Consider the following 19,089-nt stretch of genomic DNA (forward strand, 5'->3'; position numbering starts at 1 on the left):
ACCTCTACCCGTCGCAGAGCACTGCAGAAAAGCCCGAACGCCAACGCGGCTTTATTCGGTGATTACTTCACTATTTCAAATGCTAGCACAAAAAGACCTCATATGCTTTATCTATGAGCTACACGCAGTCTGCCGCTACTCGTCGAAATATACGTCACCATCAAGAAAGAACTACCACTGCACCCTTATGGTATCAGATTTCTACCAGTTGATCGCAAAGAGGTACCCTATGACTTATTAATGCTTCTTAGCCTCCACAGCTTGTGGAAAACGCGAATGCAAGTAAGGCATGCGGATATAAACACTCGTAGTACACGTGAGAACTTTGTTGAAAGTGCTGTTTATCTGCGGGAATGTTACCAGGCGCAGCGTGACCCACCCCAGTGGGTAACACTACTAGATGATCTAGTGAAACTTAAGAAATTTTAACTTCACCCCTATCAGCTCAAGTGTAGCTGAAGTGGTCTTATTGTTTTCATGTCAATCTCGAAAATAAAGGGGAAAACAAAGAAATATACGTCATGCAATAACGAAGATCCTTTCAAGGATCCTGAAATGAATACGCTTGAGGACGTCGTATTGTGCACTCCGATCAAAAAATATTGTTTAATTCCTGGAATACCGAAGGATATAGAGGGCTCTAGCCATAATTACGCCCCCAGAATGCTCAGACTATTTACATGTGCGAGAGAAAGAGTTGTGCTTGTCCTTCTCAGCTTCGACAAAACATTTGTAAAACTTGCTACCTAAGTTTTCCGCACAGTAGAGAGTTCTGTCGAGAGAACGCAATAAGCGCCACCCAAGTGAAAGAATAAGCTAATCATGCTGGCTGATATGCTTCCTTTTTGATGCAACGACGTTAAGGCTCCCCGTGCTGCTCGAAAAGTTTTGACGCGACACGTTGAGAGGCGGAAATGAAAAAATGATTAAAACACTACATAAATTCTGATTACAACGTCGAAGAATTACTCAGATGTCATTACGACAGGAAGTTTATAAAGAAACTGAATTGCGCTGAACAAAAAAAAATGGATAATTAGTGGCAAATCCGACCACTGACTCATGGCTTGCGGGTAAGACACGCTACCCCTGGGCCGCGCTCGCCTTTTTTTGAACATCTTATTTTTGGCAGTGAAATTATTTCCTGCTCATATGAACTTTTTACAAAGCTTTAAAGAAGGGCCACAAAAGGTATCTAAAAAAGTCAGAGCAACAGAGCACTAGACGGAAGTAAGGCTGAGCACATCTCAAGAGGGAGTGCCAATGCGGTTAAAAAATGACCCAAACAAAAAAAAAAGCTAAAAATTAGCTCAAAACAGATAGCGGAATATTCTTATATAGGCTTTTGGCGCTCCGTGCAGGCTGTCACTGCTCAGTCGTGTAAGTAGTCCCATGACGGAGCCGAGTCTTGGATGTACGACAAATCATAGAAACAGATTTTTTTTTATTGCACCGAGGGACTGGTGTAGGAGCTTTCACTTTCGCGTGGGGATATGCATGTGGGACATGCAGTGAGCCAGCGAGGCGTCTTTTGAGGCAGCGCCATTTCTCCTTGATCTCGAGCGATGCGATGGCTTGTTCTTTGTTGCTTTGTGGCGAGGCCTATGCTTGACAGAAAGAACGTCCTCCGTCCCCTCAGATGGCCCTCATTTTTACATCATAGGTGTACATTTGAGCATCCGCTGATCTTTAGGCACGCCATCAGATTCCAGAGCAGAACTAACACTATAGGCGATGTCGTAGCAGGTCGAACTCCACTGCACCGAAACTCAACTACCTTCTCAGCACTGATGCACGTGAGAGGTATTTCTGCTGCAGAGGCATCCGCGGAAAACTCGGCGTCAGGAGACAGCTACCCTTCTAGAGAAGACTGAGATGCAACAAGCACGTGTGCAGCGAGCGTGGCGCTAGAAACCGCGTCTTCAGCCTTAGACGAGGCATTATTAACTGTTCGAGAGGTGCTGCCTGTGATAAGCCGCCATGTCATCCAGTACTTCAGTAACATACATGAAATGGTCCTGTAGGGCTCTTCCGGCCAAGCTGGCACTGGCGTAAGCTGCCGTACACACCTTAGCACCGGGACGGTGCTTTTGCCGATGGTGGGGACAAAGAAGAAGTGTGGGGCTTGTTTGTGGTCGACGAGTAGGATGAAGTTTATTCGGAGGCTAGGCCCTTAATGTATGGCTCCCTGGCTGTCTTTTGCTGTATGCATCAGCAATCCCCTTTTGTAGCTATGTATCTTTCTTTTTCAATATGTATGCATATGGGCTCTCACAATGTTTTAGCTTACGACTATATCCGAAATGAGGGGGGGGTTGGACCAACGGCAGTATGCTTGTGGCACGTGCCATTGGTGTGTCATGTCATCTGGTAACATTAGTAGAGCATGTCATTGGGTAATATGCTAATGAGAACAAGTGGAGTCGCTGACGGGGTCCTTAACGCTATCGTGTCATAACCAGCATAAGTGTTGCACAAATGTTTTACTTCGCGGTAACTTACCGTGTAAGTTAGGTGCTGTGTTTAGCCATAAAATCTAGTAATACGCCTCGAACATCGCAAGGATCCTGCCTCCCAAGCTTGCTTAGTCTAACTTTTGATGTGCCGGAAAGAAGACCGCATAGATACGAGTAGACAGCTTGAAGCACGTTCATGCTTTGTGAAATGATTGTCTCAAACTCATAGCTAGGTGTGTTTTATTGAGAGTTCATGTGTGACAGGTTGTTGATGGCAGTAATCCGGATAGACTCTCGCTGAAAGGGTGCTTCACGTTGCGCGTCTTACAGTGGTGTTACAACACATAGGTAGAATAGTGTGGTAACATGTCGCATTTTGTTGCTTAGCGCCCTTGGCATCTAAATGTGCTGTAATAATAACTTGATATTTGACTCATAGGACTCACCACATGTGCGCTACAACTGCACCAAAGATTGGTGACATTTCGTTTAAAAGTACCTTTTGCTTGGCTAGTTGGTGTAGCTGGGATAGATTGCTAAAAAAATACGCGATTATGAAAAGTTTTCGTCCGTATGAGTGTGTTTTTTTTGTTGCCATGTAAGAAATGCGCACGCGTTCACCTTCTTCGGGCTATATATTGTTACGTGACGGCAAGCGATGAAGAAAGGACTGCATGACCGATGGCGATGATATGATTTAATGTCTGCGAGCCTAGCACGAGCGCTCCTGCCCATGCCACTGCCCGCTTCGTCGTCTTCTAGTCCGTCACATGACTCGGGGCCACGAAGCGATCGTCCCGATCGCGCGAACTAGAAGAATGCCACACACGACGTGACGATGGGCGTGGCAGAACATATGAACAGAGAAGAGAAGATGAAGGGCTTGCCGTCACGATGAAAGCGATGATGAGCGCGTGAAGCCAGGTCCACGAAGACTGAGGAGCCACCGGTTTCTCGAAGTCAACGTCCAGGCCCGTGGACACACCCAACGGCAGGGGCTGGGGTACTTGTTTCTCGTGTGAGTGTCGGTGGTCAATGGGTTCTCTGGTCAGTGGCGGCGGTCTCGGTTCAGTGGGGTCGTAGGTCGTTGGGTCTTCTAGGGTCTCATGTGGGTTCTCAGGTGGGCTGTGAGTGGGGTCACAGGGCAGTTGCGGCGGTCGTTGTGTCGTCGTGTCTTCTGGTCGGGGCTTGGGGCGGGGCGGTGAAGAGCGGCGGCGTCGGGGCATACCTGGCAGGCTGGGGAAGCGCCGGGAGGTGCGAAGCCGTGAGCTCTCCACAGAAGACCTCGGTGTACAGCAGGCTCCTAAGCTCCGGGACCGGGATGAAGAAGGTACCCAGCACCTTACACCAAATGTTACGTGACGGCAAGCGATGAAGAAAGGACTGCATGACCGATGGCGATGATATGATTTAATGTCTGCGAGCCTAGCACGAGCGCTCCTGCCCATGCCACTGCCCGCTTCGTCGTCTTCTAGTCCGTCACAATATATGCAACATGTGGCTTTCAGTAAAGTTAGTTGGAGTCAGCGCCCGTCCTGTCCGTCTTTCTGTGTGGTTTGTGTAAATTATAGCGCTGTTTTCACTTTCCTGAACACATTGGTGACATTGTTACTTTTTTCTCAGCAGTTCGAAAATTGCGAAGTGAGCGCCCGAGAACGAAAAAGTAGTCGAAAAAACGTGAAATTCCGCGCCGTACATTTCTCAAAACTGTGCAGCTCGACCAACCTGGAATCCGATATTAACATAAATACTCGTGTATTACAACAGCTGGTTGATTTCACCGTAGGCAAAGTTTCAGGATTTTTACGCCTAGAGATCTTATTATGGAATTATTTTAGCAGAAGGCTACAAATGAGGCGAAACGCTACAATTTATAAATTAGCGCACCCTTAGCATAGAAAAGTTCAGTTCTCCAAGCAGTAGGCGCGCAGGTGTGTGTAGGTCTCCACTGCGATGGTGCTCTCAGCCACGTGCTCAACGTTGTAAACAACATGCGTGAGCATAAAGGCCTGTTCAGCATGTACGTTTGGTGATTTTCTTTTTGCTGTCATGCTTAGTACAATGGCTTTTTTCCAAAACACCATATGGCTTGCAGGCACTGTTAAAAGAGCCAAATAACCGCTTTTGTTGCTCGCTTCCCGCCCGATAAAAAGCTTGCAGTTGTGCATCATTTCTCCTTGGCGTAGCGTCCCGTGGCAGGTTTGCTACGAATCAGCGCTGCGAGCAATCGGTGTGCTACGACATCTGACGTTATGTGCGTTTTTTGAACCCTGTAGCCTGGGTTGCACCGAGAGATGCGACACGTGCCGCATGTTTTCGGCCTTAGAGCGGGGTCATGCCATCCCTTACTTTCAGTTTATTTCTTTGATTGCTGCTGCTTTGAGAACGAACGGAAACGACCCGATATCGCCCCGTCCCTACCGCTAACTCCGTAGCTTGTGCGAGAGAATGAACTTTCTCTTATTGGAGCGGAAGTCGCAGGCGGCGCCAAAGGCCCTTAAAGGTGTCCGACCGAGAGAGAATAGGGCACATTTCAGGGCGTATCAACTGAGGTATCTGCGCCATCAACATGGCTTCGCTTGTCACCTACATCCTCCTGGTCTCTATCTTAGCCTCCTCGGCTCTGACCGACTCTCAAGGAGGTGACGACGTGGTGAGCGTCCTTGAGGTGAGATTTTGTGTCTTTCAGTACAGTTGCGATCAAAAAGTCCTCTAGTGCTTCTGCGCATAGCGATTTATGTTAAAAAAATGCACCCCTGCGCATGGTGACAGATTTGCGCGCACGATGCTACTACGTTTAATCTCCGGTTTGATGTATGAGGCACATTTTTCGGCACCGTCGGGCTCGCATTTCTTTCTGAACCGAGCACTGTCCGCATATTGTTCAGTGCAGGTTATAATCACCACTATAGTGCATATAGTTAAGCTGCGCTCGGAATGTAGCCTTTGAAACCTTTAAGGCACTTGTGTTTTTATTGCTCCAGTGAGTTATTCGTCGGATATGACGCACATCAGCCAACCCAACACATCTTTACTCAGACATTTCCTTTGGTAGAGAGTCCGGACGCCTGAAACTCTTTTGAGTTAGGACAGTTGATTGATTTGTGGTGTTCAAAAAGCCAGCCGAAGGCGATGGCCGGCCGCTTCCGCAGCAGAGGAGACAACAATGACCAGGACATGCGTACATAAATCACACTGTACTGCGATCAACGCTTTGGTTGAAAGGGCGAGAGGGATGGCAACTACGTATGTTTTTTTGGCTTTTGTGACGTGAGAACACCAAATGCTTCAGGACAGGCACAGAGAGCAAATGTCGTGACCGTCTTCTTACTGCTTGAAGTTGCACATTATGTCCACACATCTAGTTTTTTAGTAATGTCGCGCGAGCATCGATTGCTCCCTCCATCAGCGCCTTATGACCGAACGAATCGGCATACTCAACGAGGGTTGCCGTGTATGCACGGAGCACAGGGCTGGGCAAGCCTCGTCTCCTAGCATATCCGATAAGCTGGACAGATCCGATGAGTACTCCCTTTGCTTATCGCTTGCTTGGCATCAGCCGACTTCATCGATGCTGACGCGTACTGCCACGCGAGCCAAAAAAATAACTATCATGCCATGAGTTAACAATGCGGGAACTCTGGGATCATTACTACGCAAAGTAAACGTCAAGTGCATAAAAATGCAACCAAAACTTACATATGCAGGTTGCTAAACAACTTCCCGAATAATGATGTCCAGTCACCTTGAGAGTGGAGAAATCGAGACAGCCTGCGGACTTAAAATGAAGCGGTTCAGCGCAGACGAAACATGGCACCTCAGAGTTGTTCGTTGTTGAGTAATGTGGCACTATTTACAAACTGTATCTTCGGCTGGCTGTTTCATAGCGCTCTGGAGCGCTTTGACAGCTGACAGCAGATTCTGCTGTTCGAAATCAAGCGCTCTGACTACATTCAGCTGGTTTGTTCCGAGCGCTCGCATCCCGCTCAGAGCGACTCGAGGCGCTCCGACTTCCTCCTGCAGAGCCGCTGGCCGCTCTGCATTACTTGGGTGCTTCCCACGAGTCCCAGCGCTCTGCCGACAGGGCGGTGGTATACAATAGAGCGGACCCCGGTGCCGGATGACGAAGTGGCTTTGTGATAGTGTTTCGATGTTCTTAAGCTCGACTTACGCTCAAGTTTCGATCCAACGAAGTACATAAGGATCTGCCGCCCTTTAGGATTGATTCTTCACTGTGTGGCAGCAGAGACCACTGGGCTAACGTCGGTGCCTGCACCAGCAGCACTTGCAAGCACAAAAAAGGCCTAGTACGAGGGGCTTTCTTGCGGCTATCTTTGCGCGTGCATTTTGGACGAGAAAACTTTGCGGCTCCGCTCTTTTGCCAGTGCAAATGCAGTAGAGATTTTCATTTGAATTTATAGCGGATACATTTGCGTGTGCAAAGCGACAATGCAATTTTCTTGAGGCTTATATTGGCAGTGTCTGCTCGCTGGCTTATCTGACGATGACGACGCTGACCAAGCTGGAAAGCCATGTTCAGGTGCCGATGAAACAGCACTTTGTCAGCGAGTGCTGTGCGCATTGGAATATGAATGTGCTTTGGCAGAAAGGTATGGTGCAGATTAAACAAAATGCAGGTAATGTCACCCCCGGTCGCTGCCATGCCAAAATTATGGAATATTTTCTTTGTCACGTCAGTGCTCGCAGAGCGCTGGGTCAGAGGATAAAAGCGACCAGTCTAAGATGCTACTAGAGCAACTTAATTTACATAGATACCATTCTAAATAAGCGTCTTTACTGCATACGCTATGTACTAACACTCTAAAATCAAACGCTAACACTAAATATGAATCGAACTGATATCCATGAACCCATATCCATGTTTGCTCAATCCATGTTTAGGAAAAGGGCAGACAGCTGAAATAAGAGGCCTCCTCCCACACCGTGGCCTCTTCTGCTGAGAGAGCAATTATTTTTTGAGGGAAGCACTGTTGGTCTTGTGTATTTTGCGAAGAGGACTGCCCTTCGCCTCACACGCATAACCAACGCTCCGAAAACTCCCCAGAAATTTGCCTCCGCAGAGTGTCCTGAAAAATGTATATTAAAGTAACACATCGATTGCAGCTCCCGCCCCCTCCTTTCGAAAGATAAGGCATTGGAATGTTCGTGCTTGAGTAGAGCTCGTCGAAGATTCTCATTTCTGATACTTACTAATGCTGATTCACTTCTCACTGAAGCTAAGAAAGCCTGGACCAACAAATTTAGTTTGCATAGATGCCACCATGTAGAGCGTGGCGCTGAACACTTAAAATTAGCGAGGAAATTTCGAATATTTGGGATATATCATAGATTTTCCATTGTTGTTGGATCTATAGTAAGATACAACTCAGGACTACCGCGGCGATTGCCCGTTAAAGGAGGCCCTCCAGCCAATGGCATCCACTGGTTCACATGCGGTTGTGTTTATTCCCGTAGCGAGAAATCGAAGGTGGCTGACAGGTGCCTCCATGAAATGGGATTAACAGTGACGTCATGACACTCAGTCGATGCCATTTTCTGCAGAGCCTCCTTTGAACGAAACTCGCCGCTGTGTTCTTGAGGTGCGTTCGACTGTGGTCTCTTAGAGCACAGCAAGCAGTCCATGGGTCAGCTTTAGCAGGCAGTAGGACGTGTCTCACGCACAATCTCGCCACACTCGTTTTTTTATAATTACAACTTGAAAATATCCCCCTTGAGCTGCGCAGTGTTCGCTACTTCCGGCCAAGAGACGACGATAGCTCCTGACATCCAGGGAAGCTGGGCGTGCTCTCAGGTGTTGTTTCCAGTTTAAAAGTCTCACGGCGAAAGTAGCCGAGTGTGCGCGGTTGGTTTCTATGCAGAAAACGCAAACGGAGGCTTACGCATGGATGCTAGTTATATCGTTACGCTGCAGACACCTGATCAAACCTAATGCTTAGAATGGATGTTCGTACGATACTTTTAAAACGTTTTAACCGTTAAAGAACACTGTTTCCGCCTTCTAAAAGTAGCAAGAAAATGACTCCTGATCCTACATATAGAGCTAAAAAGTGGCAGCGATGGTTATGACATGTACCACTGCCTGCCCCCCCCCCCCCCTCCCTCACCCCGCCATCAGCATGGGTGCACCGCATCCACACCCACCAGGGTCACGTGAAAACACGTCCAAGATACTCAGAATTTCAGGTATGCTCTTAGTTGTCGACTGCACGGCTCAAGAGGAGATAAAGAGAAGGGAAGGAAATAATAAAGTCAGGACTTCAGACTTTAGCCCCCCGTGGGCTACATTCGCTTTGCGCGCTAAGTAAGCGCACCAGTTTTCACTTGCGACAAATATACTGCTACGCCGACCCCGATAGGGCGCGATCAGTTGCTGTTAGGCTTAAAAGATACGAACTCATTGTGACCAGTCTTTTGGACAGGCTCAACTTTTGATGACTTGATAGCACGCCTTGTCCTCAAGTCAGCGATTGCGTGAAGCGTATTCATACCACGTCCCAAACGTATTGCCGATGTTAGTGAAAGCGATAAAAGTGGTGCAAATGTGCTGGAAGCTGTACGATTTGTTTTCGTTATAAGGTTTAATTTCTACGGCGGGACAACAGGAAAAGCACTTCGGAGGGTTTAATGCATGTTTAAGAATGTAACTTGCGGAAAGAATTAAGAGAATTCGGCACCGGTGCATGCACTCGATCTCTGCCCGCTATCCGGGCAGGCGCGGCGGTGGCTCCGTCTCTCGGGGCAACGCCGCAATGAAAAGCCACACTGGTAGCATTGTTGAGCATTGTATTATTTCGAAGCGTTGCCTCATATGCGTGGATATCGTTAACTCAGGAAAACGAAAGTCACAAGAAAATTAGAAGTTTCACACTACTGGACGAGCAGCTTAGAACTGCAAGGCGCAGCGAGCTGCAGCGAGGAAATGCAGCGAGCTGCGCTTAATTCCTGATCGCATACATAGGTTGCTATGAAATTTAGCTTATTCCTAGCTTCCATGTTTCGAAAACTCTTTCCGTCAGCTGCGCATACCGACTGGCATTCAACCGCCGAGTAAATGTGAATAAAGTCGAGCCCACTTACAGCGAACCTGACAGTCGAATGGATTGCGTTCCTCGTATCCGGGGCTCATAGTAAGTGCACTTCCCATTATACAGCCAGAAATGTGAAGTTCGAAGAACCTGGTGTTTATTTTCTAGAAAGTTCCTTACACTCGTCGGCTTTTTCAAAGGAAAACCTGTCACAGCAGTTCCCGAGCCTTCAAAAGTCGTCATACTTGGTTTCCCGCCGAGGCCCTGAATGCCAACAGTTAAGTCGCTTGAATACTGGATATAACACATCGTGGTCAAAGTGTTGACAACAACTAGCGCCACGTCGGCCTCCTCGCCATCGTGATCAGATGCTAACAATGGCAACGTCACTGTACCACTTTGCAATGGCTGCGTAACGATCGGCACCAACGAAGTCATCAGAGGCGAAATTATGCCCGGCTGTCTGGGCACCAACAACGCGTTGCTACAAATCCACATGCGTCCAATGACGGCAATATCGAGTGTTCTCAGTCGTTCCTACGTCCATAAAGCATGCTTTTGTGGAAGCAATTCCTGATTCACTCCGCAGCCAGTCCCATCCACACGGACTTAATCACTTCCACAGCTGTGAACAAAGATACCCGAACTGGAAAATTCTTATCTAGCGCGTGAATGCTCATCTGCATGAGCTGGATGATGTACTGATGACAGGACAACTGGACCGCGTGAGTGAGGCCAATACCCGATGGCTGGATCCTGCAGTTGTCATTTACTGGCGAGAAGAACGCTGTCACTACAGCGAGAGAGACAATTAACACATGTTGCGGTTTAAAATTACCAATCATGTGTTGAAGCTCATATTTAATTGTCGCTGACTGATTGTAGAGCATGACTTGAGCTTGGTTGACTCAAATGTTGTGCCGTCTGTGGACAGGGTTAAGCTTCTGTCGCGATATTTGTAATCAATAAGCTCCTTCGTTATATTCAGCCAAGCCGTGGTTGCAAACAACAAGCGGAAGTTAGCCACCTGAGCAATTTACCCTGCAACGAAAGTCGGTGTTTTCCGCGTGTGCGCACACACGTCAGTAAGCGCCAGATATACAGGATGAAGAAGCGATCATAACAAGAGATGACGTTTATACATAGCGGGGCAGCAGTTTATTGCGGAAAATTTTCAAACGATAGCGCTAAGGGATGTTGTCAGCGGAAAAAATTGCGTCGTCCCTTTGGCTTCCGGCGTTGTCGTTGACTCATGAAACACTGTATTGGTTGAAATGGTTTGACGTCAGACATGGAGAGGCGGAATTGAAAAGTAATTAAAACATTCCATAAGCTCTGATTACAAGGACGCAACATGAAGCAACCATCATTATGACATGTAAGTATTTAAAGTTAATGAATTCAAGAAAGTACAGGAGGCAGGAAGCTCTCCTTACGTGCTATCAATAGGAAAACCTGGTGTACTTCTGCTTTTTGCGTTGTTCCGTTTGTGGTTTGTGCTTGTGAAACTTAGCGTTGGCCCCCATGTCGCACACCATTCAGAGCTCTGTGGGTTAACACCGTTGGATGCAGAATTGATCATTCTCTAATTAACATTCATAGTTGGCGGCGACTGTTCATAGCACTACCAACGCAGTGGCGCAGCGGTTAAGCGATGCGCCACTGCACCGGCAGTTGGCTGTTTCTGTCCCAGCTATCCGGAAGGAATGTGCAACCCACGCTGCTCTTCCCGACCAACTTCTCGCACAGCTGGCGTGACGTTCCGCCGATGTTACCCGACCTTTCTTCTTTTGTCTGCAGCTTGAGCGGCGCTCCTCCTAACTTAGCAGAGCTTACCCGAGCTTCCTCACATTGGCTGCAGCTTGCCCGAGTTACTACCGAGTAACCCGCGGAAGCGCGAACAACTGTCCACACTTTCTTTCCGCACGTTCTGTTAACACACTTTGTTATCTTCTTCCACTAACGCCACGCAAGAACCAAGTAAAGATTATGCATTAATATTGTGGTAATTACATTGGAACAGAGCCCCCTCCTCTTCCACGTTCATGCGGCTTGGTTGAAGCGGAGTTTTGTAGGTATGTCCTGTGATCTTTGTCATAATACGGTAGCTTACGACTGTCTGCTAATAAGTATGAGTGTTATTACGGAGTCCCTAATTAATGAGTAGTGATTGAGCGAGTAGAAAAGTGAACATCGGTGAAAGGTGAAAATGCGCGAACGGCCATATGCTTGTGTCACGTGAGATTGGTGTGTCAGGTCATCTAGTAAGAAGAGTAGAGCACGTTATCGGATAATATGCTAATGAGGTAAATTGCAGTCGCTGGAAAGGCGCATTAACGCTCTCACGTCATACCCTGAAAGGGGGAGTTTAAGCGCCCCCTAATTTTCATTACTGCACTTTATGCTGCACAAATTAACATGTGCAAGAGTCTGTTGGGGAGAAATTATGAAATTGAAAATTAAACAGCAGTATACAACAGCGGCGGCCAACAATGCCGACCCCTGCGGCACGTGGCACCAAAGGAGAGAGAAAGGGACACACACAAAAAAGAAAACATGGGATGTTGTACAAGTGTGGTCAGATATCGTCTGATGCTCTGAGATTTGCAATAACTGTTTGGTTTACTCTTCACGAGAAGGCCGTCAATTCCAGCAGTTTAGCAGCTGTTTTTCACGTTGCTAGCCACACGCAGTCATGATGTGCTCCTCAAAATGTAGTACTTAGTTGCTTGCTTTCAGATCCGTTTCAATTATTAACGAATAAATAGACAAAAATTTTCTGATGTTGTTGTGTTGCAGCTGCTCCTTTGTTGCCTTTTGAGTGAGCTGACCAATATTTATTTAAATGATAGAAAATAAATACAGCCAAAGGCTATCACGCCATCACACAATGGTAAAGCATTCCCGCTGGGAATTTATTCTCGGAGACACGGTCTGAAATCCCAGCCGAATGAAGCGAGAACTTATTTGTCTTTTCAAAGACAGAACATTCGAGTCATTCCCTCAAGGTGGAAATGGGATTCTTTCACTAGGGCGAGGGTCTGGTGAATTTAGGAAGCATGATTCTACTTCACATCAAAACACAAGCAGAATCATGCTAGTCTGGCAACTTTTGAAAAAGATTGAACGTGATCTCTGTATCAGTAGTGAGGGTAATCTTTATTCATAAAAGGAGGGGGAAAGTTGCAGCGCGAGGACCAGCAGCACGGTTGTTCGGTTAGCACCAATTTTTACGTTGATAATACACAAATCGAAACGAAGGGACTAAAAAGAGGGCACTAATTTCACAGTAGGCAAAGCTCTTCGATAAAGAATTACAGAAGTTCAGGTTTCTCTGAAGTGTGCGGCTTTTTTACTTCTTTCTTCTGCCTTCCTACATGCAGGTAATAAAGAACTTCAAAGTAGCTGTGGCCATCTTCAGCACCATTGACGACCCCAACCAGAAGTGCCTCGTAGCGAAACGTGGAGAAATCGACTATCGGAGTGAATCGACAAATTTCACGTGGCACTACCAGGGACTTGAAGGCGCGCCAAAGTATGTATGAAATCGAATGCAGTATTATTTCAGTGCAGCAAGGATGAGGTGGAGTACTGAGTATAAAGGTGCTGAAGGCTGCCTTGCGGAGCACCCAGCACCGCTCACATTTTGTACGCTGGCCTCGATTCCGAGTCATCGGCTTCGCTTTTAGCAAGTAGCCCTAAGCAGCAAGCATGCCATATAAGAGCTAAAAAAAAACGGAAGTATGTTATTATTATACCGTGCGTGAAAGCCGCGTGATGCAACCATAACTAAATAACTATGAAACTGGAAAATACCCAAGCGAATAAGATAACAGCGGGTGTATGCAAAACATTTCCCTTTAGTGTCCTTCCTGTGCACTTCAATGCACTTCTCTTGTCATGAAGGCTCAGTTCTTGTGGTGTTCAGCTACTGAGCCGGTGACCGCGGATTCAAATCTTTAAAGCGGGAATGATTTACTAGTCAAGTGCAATACAGCTGCTTGGCTCGGCTCTTGCATTTTTTTTTGCGCGCCTCAGGACCAGAATCACCGCGGGGCTAGCCTAAAGGACACCTAGCAAAACGGCATTTCGAGGAAATAGACATGCAAGTGTAAAATTCAGGTGTTTCATTTAAACAAAAGTAACCCGTGCCTTTTCGTGGAAGAGAAAATACCAAGCGCAAAAAAGTTTAGACAAACCACCTAAGAACTACCATCATTAAAATCAAAGGCGCCAAACCATACACACACACACACACACAGGAGAAGAAAGACGAGACAGAGCGCCGTGTGTGTATGGTGTGTGTATGGTATGTGTGTTCTTCTCCTGTGTGTGTGTGTGTATGGTTTGGCGCCTTTGATTTTAATGATGAATAACTACCAACTAGCCCAACAACAAGTTCTTCTAAGAACTAACAGTCCGGAAACGAGCTCCATTTCTTTACATAAAAGCGCAGGACATCGGAGCTTCTCGCGGTGCACCGCTGTGCTGGACTGGCTGGCTATTGCTGGCGGGTGTATGCTTGGGATAGTTGGGAATCGCGCGTCCCCGGCGGTGCGTTTCGATGGAACGGGAAGCGTAAAACGCCCGTGTGTTGCGCGACGCCATGTGCAAGTTAAAGAATCCCGGTTAGTCGGAAAAAACACGAAGCTTTCCCTTATCGTATCTCTCGAAATCAGCATGATGATACTGGACGTTAAAACCCACCAACTTTATCATACTCCACTCTAATTTCCGTATCATACCATACCATAATATATCACATCACACACTCCATGCCACTCCACGCTACTGCACTCCACGCCACTACACTACACTAAACTACACTACAGTACACTAAACTACACTGCACTAAACTACACTGTCATAAAATATACTACACTAAACTACACTGTACTCCACTACACTACACAACACACCACACCACACTGCACCGCACCCCACTATTTCCTCACTTCCCATGTGGTGGAGGATACGGACCGCAGCCATTATAGCCCTATTGCCGCCGTTTTTTCGTCCTTTGTCATCGCCTGCAGAAGAAAAAACAATGTGGCCTTTTTAATAATTGCTTCGAGTAGCAATTCAGCTTTTTTTTAATACGTACAGCACCGAGAACAGTGAATCCACAATGGTGATTCTGTAGGGCCGAATAGAGCGCTGCTCAGGCTTAGCGTTGCCGCGGTACGAGATATTTAATAATTGTGCCTGAGATTCGCTCTCAACAATAAGACACAATTAAGGCAGAAAATTAAATTAATGGTCATTCGCAGTTAGCGAATTATGACCCAACTGAGTGCTTTCCGCACAAAGGCATGTGCGGGTTGGCCCCACGCATAACCTTCAATATCATAACTTTCAAATCTATGGGTTAAATTATGACTCATGTCCAACCCATCGTTTATTACTTCATCAATACATTCACCACTTGCGCGCCTTGGACGACTGTCATTATCGTCACAAGGGTCGTCCGCAAAGTTGATTGGTTTCGTAAATTCGCATCAGTGTCATGTGACGTTCAGGACTAATTTCGGTATATCGTTCCTTTCTGCATTTCACGAGAATGAAACCAGTTTTCCCTAGCCGACCTTAACCGCAGTCAGCTATGAAGACTTCCCTAATGGTTTCGCCTTTATTGTACGCTCAGCGCACTAAAAAGGAAAAACTTATTGCGTTGTCCATCTCTTTATGACAGTTCTCTCCGAGAGCTTTCAGGGTTTGCGCGTAGAATGAGCAAGTTAAGCCCCGGGATATTGGAAGCGCTATCTGAAACAATGAGCGCCATTGCACGTGGTCGTCTTAAGAAGAATTCAATAAAGACACGTATCGTTTTTCCCAAGTCTGACAACGTGGTGTCACCATCGTTATCTCAATTAATTCCATTGCAAGACTACGGTTTGGCCCCTGAACTCTATTCTGCTCCGTCCTTCTAGCCGCGATCTGAAAGAAGTTCTGAATATCAGTTCTCTACATCACTCTGCCAACCACGGTTGCGTTTGTTCTCCCTTGATAAGTCTTAGAACCGTGATTATAAGGGACAAGATAAATGCGCGTTTGTTCATGATGTTGAGGTGTGTATTAACCGTACAGATTAAAGAGAAACTTTCCGTTCAGGGGGCAATAAGCATTATTATTCTGCATGAGGCTCATGTTCTCTGGATACCGAAAACAAGCTTGAAATATGGAGCAGATTAGAAGCAATGGAAATCATTGTAATTCGGAGCACAGTTGCGTTACGGTGGGAAACGTTCACTACGTCTTCTATGAGATCTTTTGAGGCTGCCTGTGGCATTTCATTACAGGACGAAATGCTTCTACAACAAAATGGGCAAATCTAGGCCTGGCGTCTTTTATCTTGCCCCATGCGATGGTAAGCTTGCATGATTCACTCTTCTCTTGAGTTTAAATCAGTAACTATAATATCGGACCCACTAGCCGGTTAAAAATTTTGCCATCATTGTTTGTCCTGGGAGAAAACTTTCATGTTCAGGTGCTGGTCAGAAAAAATGCGATCAAGGTGAGCCTGATTGCCCGCCTGGATCGCATTTAGAGGGCCAGCACGAATCACAATGCATGAATAATATTCGTTCCTGGTGGGATGTGTGTGGCGCAGTACTGACACCACTCTCAGTTATTCGCCCATGTGAAAGTAGAGAAGTTCAGTGCTTGTTACCCACAAAAATTTCTACAGAGACGCGAGAAAGGACAGACAACAGCGAGCTTTTTTTCCCTTTCTAATACCGTGGCGTTCTGTGAGGAGAATCCGTCCATGTATGGAACGGCACACGGGCAATCTGGCGGCAAATACTGCGTTCAAACAGGAGATCGCATACTGTGCGATGGGTCCGACAAGTCCTGAGGGCCGTCTTTAGAACAACTGAAGCACGTTACACGACGTAGCCTCCAAAAGAGCACAATATGGGCTAAATACCAATTGCAAACAAAACATAAAAAAAGGAAAACTCATCGAGAGTTGTTTTATTGACAGCAGGAGTATGCTCATATCATGATTGGCGGAGCAGAAAAGGATCCTTAGAAAGGCTCCAAAACATTGGAAATGCATGCATGGTTAAATAGAAACAAAAGTTTGTTCTGGTATTTTTTTTTTGTAATACTGGTTTTAAGGGGAAAATTCTTTGTTTTTCTTTACAATATAAAAATTTCGAAGAAGCATGAAATTTCTGCGCCAGGAAGGCCTACTACCTCCTGTAAACATCCTGCCGCTGACCTGTCTGCCGCTAACCTGTCGTTGACAGAAATCTAGGCAAACCTTTTTATGTTTACAAAATATCTTTAATTGCTGCTAGGTCGTTAAACCTTCTCTAGCTAGCTTTTAGGTCTCTCCTCTAGGCGGCGCAGACTGTGGCATCCTTACGCCTTCACATTGATGCAGCGCCACTTAGCACCGCATACCGCACTGCTCGAGCCTTTAAATCAAAGGAGCTGATTCTTTAAGACAATTGAGGCGTCCGTATGTCACTAGGTTGCTATTTATGCACAGCTAAAGGTTGCATAGCCTCCCTCGTAAGCGTGTTTCGCTGAATGAAAAATTTCGCTTTATTATAGACTTGTTCCCTTTCACAGCACAGCCATTTTTTATCCTTTTCCAACAGACCACAAAAATATGCAAAAGGCCCGTGAACTGTATGCCGATGGCAACTCCTGCTTCGTTGGAGAATTTCCTCCGATAACCGGCAACCGTAAGGAGCCATCATGTGTTCTGCTTTCATCCTTCTCATAAAGCTCACAAAGAAAAAAACCTTTTTATTTATTTAAAGTATTTTTCTCATTAAGCAGCTTCTATGCTTGTGCAATATAGGCAGTCAGGTCCGATCTGACCGGTGCCTCAGCTGGTTGTTTCGTCCTTATGGTGATGCCATCTATGAAACAAAATGCTAGCGGGCCACTAGAAGCGGTATAAACAGAATAAAATGTTAATTCAGGTAAGTATAATGGTAAAATACAATGATGGCAGCTGACATGCAAGCAGTGCGCCGAGTAATAAGTCGGATGATAAAGCACAAGGCCAGCACCGTGCCAGTGTACACTGGACCTCTGCGTGCGTTGATCAGGCGCATTTACAGACGCGGTGTTCTCTGGAGATACAAAACAATCGACCTTCCTGTATGGCGCTCTTAGGCTATAGGCTCGCCGCTGCACGTAAGCTCCTTTCAATTGTGTACACAAGACCTATTTCATTTCAAGTTTTCTGTTGCGGCTGTTTTGTAATCGATAAGAGAAAGTGGTTTCGACTCCATTTTAACTTCCTACTACACGGCGCAGCAAACTATGCCTGTCTCCAAGAGCAAAAAAACTTTAATTGACTAGTTATTGCTTAATTGTCGATTTCACTGTGCTATGTTTTAAACGGCCAGCGCCAGTACACTTCATCACACACATCGAGGCGATAAAAAACGAAAGACCATTGCAGCTAATAAAGGCGGATATGAGTAGAGTCATCAATTTTATAAGGCAGCCACATGGATGATGCATGAGCACAATGTGTCTTTGCTTACCGGAGTAGTGCGTTGCAGCTTCGGCGCACCTCATAGAACCTCGGGCGGCGAACACGAATGCTACGCTTTCGCCGCGAAATTTATCATTTAATTTAACATTTGTAAAACTAAACTCCTCCATTCAAGTGATAATAAGTGCATTTCACTCTTGATGTGGGGCCTTATTGTGCCACAGATGCAGGTCGTTGTATTAATCATTATTTTCGCGCATTAATTCGAACATGAATTTAATATACTCCTCTGCGTCTAATGTATACTACTTTATCAGAAGCACTTTTATTATGTAAAATTTTCAAGCCTTGCTGTGCAGTATGACCTCAACAGAGCGATGAATGACCCCCTTTCTCTGTTTTCACAGAATGCATGCTGTGGGTGGCCCCAGAAGTCAAGGATTCTGTGCCCGAAATATGCCAGGAAAAGTTTAAAGAAAAATGCAAGGGAGATGGAAATGTTCTTTACGACAAGGAAAGCTGCAAATAGCGCGTGTTCAGCACCGTTTGGAACGAATAAAATGTAGTCTTTCCAGCATCGATATATTTCGCCAATATGACGGGCGCTACCATGCATTACATTTGTCGCACAGTAAATATGCCTAATGCACTCGTCGTTCCATAGTACTCCTAAATGAGTCCGCTTTAAATGAAAGTAGTAAGGACGGTGTGTTAATGTACACTGCGTCTCTGAATATATCTACATGCACGAAACTTAGGTTTAGTTTGTTTGAGAACCCGCCGTGCCAGGTACTTTCTTCGAACGTCCCATTCCACGTGTGGGTGCGCAAGTACAATCTTAGAGACCCCAGATTCTACCACGGTTTTAAAAACAAGAAGATCCATGCCAGATTAGGCGAGTGATAAGGATATATTTTCCAAGCTCTACTCTAGCCGTGGCGGTGTCTGCCGATGGTTATCGGTTATTGTGGGAGTAAAGACCGGAAATACGGACTGGAGGAAGGAAGAACCAGATCTGCACACCGACTGCTCGTGCCCGCCGCTGCGAATTGCTTCTTCTAGCCAGCGTCTGACACGAGAAAAAATATGCGACTGACATGAATGAAAAGAAAAACAAAAACTA

General features: G+C 46.2%; 1 protein-coding gene across 1 annotated transcript; it reads left to right on the top strand.

The window, feature by feature from the left end:
* Nucleotides 1-5,025: 5,025 nt before the first annotated feature.
* LOC149357872 (uncharacterized) lies at nt 5,026-18,495 on the top strand. Its single transcript, XM_089576679.1, has 5 exons — nt 5,026-5,124; nt 12,886-13,037; nt 15,802-15,869; nt 17,113-17,199; nt 18,374-18,495. Exons 1-5 carry the CDS (start codon nt 5,026-5,028, stop codon nt 18,493-18,495), a joined length of 528 nt encoding a protein of 175 aa, XP_089432805.1.
* Nucleotides 18,496-19,089: the final 594 nt, after the last annotated feature.

Source organism: Amblyomma mixtum, chromosome 3, assembly GCF_055824585.1.
Source record: "Amblyomma mixtum isolate Tamu chromosome 3, ASM5582458v1, whole genome shotgun sequence".
NCBI lineage: Eukaryota > Metazoa > Arthropoda > Arachnida > Ixodida > Ixodidae > Amblyomma > Amblyomma mixtum.

What these genes read in the sequence shown, in the direction of transcription:
- LOC149357872 (XM_089576679.1), top strand. Translation starts at nt 5,026, where the DNA reads ATGGCTTCGCTTGTCACCTACATCCTCCTGGTCTCTATCTTAGCCTCC. An exon ending in ACGTGGTGAGCGTCCTTGAG is followed by an intron (nt 5,125 to 12,885) that starts GTGAGATTTTGT and finishes TCCTACATGCAG; the next exon opens with GTAATAAAGAACTTCAAAGT. An exon ending in TCCTCCGATAACCGGCAACC is followed by an intron (nt 17,200 to 18,373) that starts GTAAGGAGCCAT and finishes CTGTTTTCACAG; the next exon opens with AATGCATGCTGTGGGTGGCC.